General features: G+C 44.0%; 1 protein-coding gene across 4 annotated transcripts in view; it reads left to right on the top strand.

The window, feature by feature from the left end:
- The window catches only part of LZIC (leucine zipper and CTNNBIP1 domain containing), a 29,442-nt gene that overhangs the window by 5,505 nt on the left and 14,456 nt on the right, over window positions 1–9,481 (top strand). For 2 of the 4 annotated variants that reach the window (XM_019511764.1, XM_019511767.1), the window contains exons 2-5: window positions 1,038–1,167; window positions 4,641–4,776; window positions 6,526–6,624; window positions 7,340–7,435. In XM_019511764.1, coding sequence (XP_019367309.1) covers window positions 1,067–1,167; window positions 4,641–4,776; window positions 6,526–6,624; window positions 7,340–7,435 — 432 coding nt within the window. In that variant the 5' untranslated portion in view covers window positions 1,038–1,066. Of the gene's footprint in view, window positions 1–147; window positions 257–1,037; window positions 1,168–4,640; window positions 4,777–6,525; window positions 6,625–7,339; window positions 7,436–9,481 lie in introns of those variants that run through there. The other 2 variants (XM_019511768.1, XM_019511765.1) reach the window with 2 other exon arrangements.

The following is a 9,481-nucleotide window of genomic DNA, read 5'->3' on the forward strand; positions in this document are numbered from 1 at the left end:
CGCTCCCCGCGTCCCCATGTGGGATGGAGCCGTGGACGGGCTGGGAGCAGGAGCGGCGGGTGAGGCCGGGGTCACGGGGGTGGGAGCAGAGCCCGCCTGGTGTGCTGCCCGCAGGCCCCTGCAACAGATGAGAGCTCGCAGCTCTCAGGCTGTCTGGTACAAAGGGTGGGGAGGCCACCTTGGCGAAAAAGTGAACTTTTCAGTGAGTTAAAAGTCAAAAAATAACCTTACAGCGAGTGAAAAATTGGCCACTTGGATGAGTATAATAAGTATCGCGCGAGCACACAGTGAGAAAATCGGGAAGGCTAAAGCAGAAACTGAGATGCAACTGGCAAGGGATGTAGAAGCAGGTTAGACTAATGTTTGTTTGAAATGGCTTAGACAGGGCTGATCCTGCCTAAAGCACACGCCTAGACTAGACAACTTCCTGAGGTCCCTGCCACCCCTACTTTGCTATGATTCTGGGTTGATCATGGACACAGGAGTGGTGACTCTTCTAGCATTGGGTACCTTGTTCTAGATTAATTATTTTAAAAAGTGAAAATTTGGTAGGAACATAAAGTTTTTAGGTTTTGTTTTATGAATGTCATCCAGACTCAAGCCTAGGGTTTTCCCTTTCTCATAGCTTTCAAATAGATGATTAAAGGTTATCTTCAGTTTTCTGAGACATAAACGATGCTTTCAGTTCTCTAAGGCGTAGATTGACTTCAGTCGTTTCTTTTTGCTTTCTGATGTTCTATTTTGTCTCTACTGTGCCTGCTGAACTCTTTCACTTGGACCACTCTGTAAAGAGAAGAATAGTCTCATAGTGCCACCTGTTCCTTCCTAGTCTACTTTTACAGTTTCAAGATACTTTATTTTGGCTATTCCTAGGCAGGAGGCTTCAGGCTGCTAGTGGTTTTTGGATCATCTTTTGAGCATAGTCTTATTGTATGCTGACATTTATTCTGGTATAGAATCCATGCTTGTCAATACTACCTTTCAATTTCCACTGAGAAATGTCTTCATATCAGTAAAATGTGCTCTCTGTTTTATAGGTGAGCTCTTCCCATGCAAAGATTTTAAAATGGCTTCAAGAGGAACAACAGAGACTAGTAAGCTAAAACAGAACTTGGAAGAGCAGTTGGACAGATTAATGCAGCAGCTGCAAGACCTGGAGGAATGCAGGTAATAAAAGGCAGTGTCTCCCTTTTAAGTGCAAATATTTTTTTCCGGTAGAATCCTTGCTGGAGTGTTGTGTATAAAACAGCCAAGGAAGCCCAGAAGAAACAATGCAGGACAAATTCAAGTGAATGTGCAGGACAAACTCAAGTGAATAAAAGAAAAAGTGGAGGAAGCTAGGAATGTTCTTTACTATCACCTTGGAGATTTCAAACTCATGAATAAAGTGTGGACTTAAGATGATGCGTCTTTTTCCAGTTAATGCAAAATTCAGACTTTTAGTGTTTGCTGTCTTTCATAAATTATGTACTTCTTTATGCCTGTGTTTAGTTTTAAGCAGATGTTTGGTTGTGTGCGTAACTTGGCAAACATGCAAATAGACTTTGTGATGTCCTTGTGTATTAACTCTTAATGAATTTATAAAAATTAGATGGCAAAAGTCTGTTGGGTCCATGCCAGTTCAGAAATTATTTCTGCAGTGTGTTTCTGATGTTTTCTCTGTCAGTAATTCTCAATAGCTGTAACAATATGGCTTTACCGTTTCCTTTCAGGAGCCATTCAGTAGACCAGTATGTTAATGTCATTTAGACTAACACAGCTAACTAAGTCTCTGTGCCTTGATATAGCCAATGACATACTAGAGAGCTACCTGGAACATGCTTTCCCAGGTGACAGGTACACCTGTGTCTATTTAGGAGCTAGTGACCTGCCAAGCCACTTGAAATGTTTTGTGTTCTCCTTCATGGTCTACTTAGCCAACTCACGGCATGTCACTGATAGGCCCTAGAGCAGAGGTAGGCAAAAATAAGGCCTGCCAACTGATTGGATTGAACCCACAGGTGGATGCCCACCAATTGATTGTATCAAGCCCTTGGCCACCCCTGTGGTACTCAGCCTGGGGCTGCCCTGAGAGGGAGTGGGTGGGGCTCAGCCCCATGCACTGCCCTCATGCACAGCTTCCCAGCGGGGCTGCTCTTGGTGTGGTTGCAGCTGCCACGGTACTGCTCAGCTCCCCCTGCCTCCAGCGGCTCTTCCTTTTCCTGCTCCTGTTGTATTGCTCTGAGCAGCAGATAGTGTGGGAAGGCGATGACAGCTGAGAGGATGCGTTCTGGGCACCAAATGCCAGGCCAGGTCAGGGGGAAGCTGCATTGGGAGACTCCTGCCCCAGCACATGGGGCTCCAGCTCCTGGCCGTCTTCCACCCACTTCCCCCCCCCACTTCTCCACCGGCATGTTGAGCAGCCACGAGTGGGTGGAGGGTGGCCTGGAGCTGGAGCCTTGCACACTGGGGCAGGAGCTGCCCTGTTGCAGCTTTCCCCCTACCTTGTTGGGTGCATGGTGCCTGACATGCATCCCCGCAGCTGCTACATTTCCCTGCACTACCTGCTGTTTGGAGTTGTGTAGTGGGAGGAGCGGGGGAGCTGAGCAGTACCCAAATGGCTGCAGCCACACCAGGAGTAGCCCTGCTGGGAAGCTGTGCATGTTGATCAGGGCCATTGACGGTGCCCCAGGCAGGAGTGAGTAGGTCTTGGTTCCATGTGGGCACTGCAGGACAGCCGTGGGCTGGAGGGGAGGAGGTGGATGGCTTCACCCAAGCAGACTGTACATGTGCCCTGTGTCCCCCATTCCCTTTCCTCACCCCCACCTGGCCCCTGGGACTTGGCCAGTGGGTAGCCCCCCCATACACATTTTCCCCCTCCCATCCTGCCTCGCACACAGTATAAAGAGTCTGACTTTATTTTGAGCTATTATGCAATTACCTCCTTATACTCTACTCAAAATCACATAAATCAGGACAAAAAATATTTTAAATGAAATTTAAATATGTTATAGTAAATGTTTGATTTTTAGTATATGATTTGTTTTTTATCTATAATTTGTTAAAATGTCTTCTGAAAGATTTTGTGTCTGGCCCTCAACAGCTCACCAGAGCTTGTTAAGTGGCCCGCTAGCCAAAATAATTGCCCTTCCCTGCTCTGAAGGAAGTAGTGTTCATCTTTTTTGAGCAAGAGGAAAGATTGCTGTGATAAGCAACAAGTGAAGAGCAAGCGAGGAAGCAGAAAATGGGCTCATACCTTGGGACTGAAAATACAGTTCTTTAAGAAAGTGAGAGGAATAATAATTTATATTACATTACCATAAGCTTAAGGCCCCAACTGAGATTGGAGTCCGTTGTTAGGCACTATACTTGTAGTAAGCGTCTTCATTTCAAGCAGCATATGACCTAATTAGGCAAAGTATGGGAAAGGAGGAAGTAGTATTTATTAAAAAGACAGTATGATTGCAACTAAACTTCCAGAGAGAAGGATTGAGGGGTTATGGTGGATCAAAGACTGAATCAATAGGGTTGTGCTCTTACAGAAAAAGCCAACAACAGCTTGGGATGTAGAAATAGAAGTAATATACCTAAGACCTGTGGATCTTGAAGCCTCTTGGAGGTGATCTGAGGCTGGAGTGGGGGGCTGAGTGCCCACACGCGTATGCCCCAGCCCAGCAGGTCAGTCCATGGGGGAGGGAAGGGGCAAGGGCTAGACTGAGGCCTCTGCAGTCAGGGACAGTGCCACAGAGGCAGGAGCAGGGGTAAATTGAGTGGGGCCCTGGCTGGGTGGGACTTACCTGCTGGGGAGGCACGCTCCCAAATACATTTTTCTCCCTCTGCCTTAATTTGCCTGCTGGGGGTGGGTAGGAGAGAAAGTGGGGGTGGCGGCAGCAGCTCACAGTAGATCTTGGGTTGCTTTTAAATGCCAAAGGTGATCTACTTAAAAAGGTTGGAGACCACTGCGTAAGATGCTCTTCTCGGCACTTTTTGGGGTGTAGTGTTGTGTTTGGATGTGGGTACTGTACTCTTCTTGGCGGTGGCCTCTTCATAATCATTCTTGAAATGAGCCCTTGGTACTACTGAGCTTCAGCTGTGCAACTGCTCCGTAAAGATATCAAAGTCCTGCACCTCATTTCCTTCCTTTTTGTGACTAGCTTTAAGCTTGGAAACCTTCACCCTGTGTCTGAAGATGGTCTGAAAACCATCTTGTTTGTTTAATTAATTATTATTTTATTGTAACTTGTTTTAACTTATTTAGAACTATATTACGGTTAAAATAACTTGATGGAAAGAGAAGAAATGTTAGTTTTTCTAAAGTAAAATGTTGAGGGTCCCTTCTAAAAGGCTGGAACTTAAAAGCCTAAAAGAGTGATATGTTGCATTATATAAAAGTGCAAGGGTCCCTACCCTGGTGCTTGATTTATAAAATACCATTTTTCCCTTATTCATAGTGTCCAAAATACAGTTTTGCTGCATTTCTCATTCTTGGCCCAACTAATGGGCAAGGAGCCAGATCAGTGGCTTAGTACAAGTACTATAGATGAGAAGGGTGTTACATATGCTTTAAGTATGCAGTCAGTAATTGATAACTAGATTACTAGTAATTTTTGGGATGGGGGTGTCATTCTGTGAGTTGATTCAGCTTTTTGACTCTCCTTCAGAGAGGAACTGGATGCAGATGAGTATGAAGAAACCAAAAAAGAAACCCTAGAACAGCTGAGTGAATTCAATGAATCACTGAAGAAGATCATGTCTGGAAATATGACTTTGGTAGATGAACTCAGTGGGATGCAGCTGGTAAGGTTGATTCATAAATCACTTTGATAACTTCCTAAAGGACTTCTGATGTATGAAACAGGGTGTAAGGATGTGCTAGGTTTTCTGACACCTAGATTCTGGTATTTGTTTAATACATACATGCATACACATCTGTGTGCGCAAAATATATATTCCACTGAGTATCTATCAGTTGCATCCAGTTTTAAATTATAAGCTCACCCATTAAAGATTCAGGAGCATAACATATATAGGAAGAGAGTTGTGTAACTTGATTGCAGACAACCATTTACTGGAGTATGGTAGAAACAATGTTGGGGGAGACCCCGCTATTTATGGTCAGGACAACACACTCAGTCCTTTCCTTATCAGCTGGGAGAAGAAAAGGTGCTGTCTCTAGATCTTGCCCAGCTACTCCCTACCAGGAGCAGAACCCTATGTGGAAGGAAGGGAAGTCAGTCACTTATCCAGCTTATATTTCTGGGTCCTGTCATAAGTGAGTAGGTCTAGGCCCTGCTTCTGAAGACGCTTGGGAAACTGTTGATCATCAGGATAATGCTTATATAATTACTATCAATATTGATACTCCACAGAGGGGTCTGAATAACAAAAGTGAAACTGATATATAGCTCAAATTTCACCTGGCTGATATTTAAGGGCATTATAAGCAGGGATCCTGGTTTTCCCTGATAAAACATTGCAAATTCTGTGATTTTAAAACCTCGAAATCTGTGATTAAAATCCCCCAGTCCTGCTTGTGCCCCTTGCCTCCCACCCACAACCCCCTGCCACTTCCAGCCTTGCTGGAGGGGACCCCAAGCTGCCAGGGCTATGGGGCCAGGGATCCAGGTCCACAGCCACCTGCCCCTAGCAGGAAGCAGTGCCTCCTGCAGTGGAGCAGAGCCTGGAGCCTGGCTCCCCCCTGCTCCCTGCCTACTGCGGCCTGAGGTGTGGGGGCAGCTCCCCTTGCTGCATGCATTCTTGGGGGCCAGGAGGGACCTGTGCCCCCCAGATCTGTATATGGGGTGGGTGCAGGCTGCCAGTTGTGGGCTTAGGCTTCCCACCCTGCTGCCCTCCCCTGGGGCCTCCACAGCCTGGTGGGTATGACTCGGCAGAGCGGGGCCATGCAGCAAATCCATTTGTCGCTGTGAGCCCTGCACTGCCCTGGCAATGTGTCCCCTGCATGCATGGCAGCAGTGAGGGGCATGACCCCATGCCACTGCCCCCACTGCTGCCATGCAGGCAGGGGATGAGTCAAGCTGACAGACTCTTCACCAGCTAAGAACTGCCTCTCCAGAGGAGCTTTTCATCTACTCTCTCCTCTGTGAAATCCTGTGACGTATGAACTTTCATTTCTACCCAGGAGAACTTTTAGTCTTTTCTCCAGTGCCTGATGAAGGGTATTTGTGCCCGAAAGCTTGCAATTAAAGAATTCTTCTTGCAAAAATCTTGTTGGTCTAATAAAAGATATCACCTCTAACATGAGCCCTGATCATAACAACTCAACATTTTAATTTCTGCTATTGAGGAACTCGGAAGTGTTTTCTACTTCAATTAGCCAGTGAATTTTAGAAGTCCTGCTTTTTGGGTTATATTTTTCCCCCAATCTTGTGCATGGTTATGCAGACAAAAAGCTGAATGTCTCTTGCCAGCTGCAGCAGAGGATACTGAGGATGCTCTCCAGCCCTTGTAAGACCAGTGTAATGTGATTGTGGTTCATACCTTTTGCTCTAGCTGTGCTCATTCTTTTCCTTGTTTCCTTTTTTCCAGGCTATACAAGCTGCCATCAGCCAGGCTTTTAAAACTCCAGAAGTCATTAGAATGTTTGCAAAGAAACAGCCAAGGCAATTACGGACAAGGCTGGCTGAGGTAAAGTTTTCCATCATTCCAGTAGGGTTATTTGTTGCAGTCGGTTAGATTATTGCCTTTCCAATGTGCACAAATTAACCTTGCCTCTGAATTTTGTATTGACACCAGGAAGTGACAGAGTATTGTCTGTTATTTTTCAGAATCTGGTCATACTCAAACTGTTACTTCATTCTTAGGGGCAGAAACTAAAATTTTAGGTAGCATTTTCTACCTCCTTCCCCTGCACAAAAATCTGGCAACCAGAAGTGAATTGGGATGCAGAAACATTGGCAGTTTCTCAGATAAAAAAACGGAAGGCGGCCATGACGCTGGGACCTGATTGCAGGGCTGGATGGTGCACTAATCTTACCTCGTCAGAATTCTGTATTCAAATTCCAACTATGGCACAAGTAAGATGAAGTGTAACATTCTTATCCTAGGTTTTAATGGGTGTTTGTTTTCAGAACATGGCCCTGCATCTTAACAGTATTGGCTATCACTTTCCAGAAGAGCTCTAAAATGGGGACAGCCATGCATGCTAAGGTTAGGATTGAAAAGTATTTTCAGAGCCATATGAGGAAGAGTTAGCAAATTTTATACTGCCCAGATTTTAGTTCCTTAATTTCACAAGTATTTTGTGTAATATATTATTTCACAGAATTTTTTTTAAAAGATTCCATATGTTGGCTCTTTAGTCTCTTTCAATGTTTTATACAGTTGGGTTTACTTTGTATAGATGGATCGAGACCTTATGGTTGGGAAACTGGGACGAGACCTTTACACGCAACAGAAGGTGGAAATCCTAACTGCCCTCAGGAAGCTCGGAGAGAAGGTACTGGTATTGGGATTGGTAGCTGTCATTCATTGAACTGTGAAGCAGCAATAAACCAGATAATTTCTTTAGCTGAAACATAATTTTTATTTACATGTGTGCCTGAAATATAACGCAATTATAACATGGAAATCAAAAACAAGCATCATGGTACGAAATATATATTATGTTTCAATACTACCACCCCTTCCAAAGAGTATACATTAGTGAGCACAGCAAATATTACTGAGCGTGTATAGAGACCCTTTAATTTGTGGTTAATTACTACCTTGCTCTTTGCTGTGTCACCTGAGTGCATCATGCATAAGTACCACCAATTTGTACCTGTTTATAACAAGCTACAAGACTAGTCTTCTCCTTATTAACTGCCCACTCATCCATCTGGAAGGAGATATTAAAGGTCAAACCCACATTAAGTCTTGCTCCACTTCTGAAAGGTGGGCATTATCCCTATTAGACAGGTGAGCAAAGTTAATTGAGAGGTGAAGTTACCTGCTGAGGTTTGCCTTCCTGAGTCATGGAAATTCTGGAGCTCTGGCTAATCCCTTGCTTTAACCACTAGAGGGAGGAAGGGAAGCAAATAATTCTTTCTGTTGCCAGCCTGTGAAGCAAATGGTCCCTCTATAGCTATATGGTTTGTTCTGTTTAATAACCTGTATATCAGCTTTCCAGAAGGAGTGGTTTCTCCTGAGAGTGCTATCCAGTCTCGTAGTATCACATACACAATAACTTTTAAGTGACTCAGTGTATTTTTTGCTGCTCTGTTACTTGGATAATAATTCATCTGTTGTTTTCCTTCAATAGCACTCTGGTTTTAGAAAGCTCATATGAACTCTAGTATTTTAAGCAGCCTTATTTACAGTTATTACAGCTACTTTCCTCCAATATAATTCTATTGCTGAAGTTTCCCAGAATATTTTAATGCTTAGAAAGATTTTGAAGAAAGACATGCAAGAGTTACTTTAAGCCTCTAATATGTTAATGCAATACAAGGTAGCCTTAATTCTATGTATTTTAAATAATACACTTTTATTAACATTCTGAGGTATGTTTATCATTATTTTTCCTGCAAGAGTCAGTAACACCACTTTCTAATAAAACAAAATGAGCTTCTCTCCTTACAGTTTTTTTAGATATTAAGTCCCACATACACTAGAAATACAAATACATTGCATTTTTATCTGACCTAGAAAGACAGTTGAGTTGCATCCTTTAAGTTATGAGGAAAGACTACAGGACCATTTGTCAGCTATTTCTGCCTGTATATCTGATATGCTAACTATGTGTGTATGAATAGAGTCTGAAAAATATGAGTAAATGTTACATGCCTACTTAAAAGCTTTCATTAAATGTTTGCTGAGTACAGCTCTGGACAGGGAGCTGAGAGGATTGAACTCCAGACAAACTAGTTTCATTAGCGCTATGAACAGGGAGGTGTTTTGTGTGCCATCAGCAATCCCTTGCAGTCAAGGATGGTTGTCTTCCGCGATTGTCCTATCTGTGGGTCCAAAGATGGCTGACAAGGCCTATCTGGGATTGATAGATGTAGCTTGGGCACGTGTTTCTGTGCGGGTTGGGTGGTTCTGAGTTCCTGATTCAGTCCGTGACACGCTGTTACCGCTGCTCCCACTTTTCTGTCTCCTGTTGTCATCATAAGGTTTCAGAGTACTGAGATCCTTGCAGCACACTTTTCCTTAATTTGGGGTGGTCCTGGGCGATAATCTCCCACGAGTTGATGTCCATGCTGCATTTTTTCAAGTTGGCCTTGAAGATATCTTTTGAAGCACTTTCTCTGCCATCCTCTTGAGCGTTCACCTTGACTGAACCAGGAGAACAGAACTTGCTTCAGGAATCTGGCCTCGGACATTCAGATGATGTGACCAGCCCAGCAAGATTGACATTGGATGATCATCACCTCAATGCTCATGGTGTTTGCTTGTGAGGGGACATCAACCATGGTGTGTCTGTCTTCCAACTGGATTTGAAGAATATTCTGCAGGCAGCATTGATGTTAGTATTTAAGCAGCTTGAGATGTGTCCTGTACA

The sequence above is a fragment of the Gavialis gangeticus genome, unplaced genomic scaffold (genome assembly GCF_001723915.1).
Source record: "Gavialis gangeticus isolate Ggan-Ray unplaced genomic scaffold, GavGan_comp1, whole genome shotgun sequence".
Taxonomy (NCBI): Eukaryota; Metazoa; Chordata; order Crocodylia; family Gavialidae; genus Gavialis; species Gavialis gangeticus.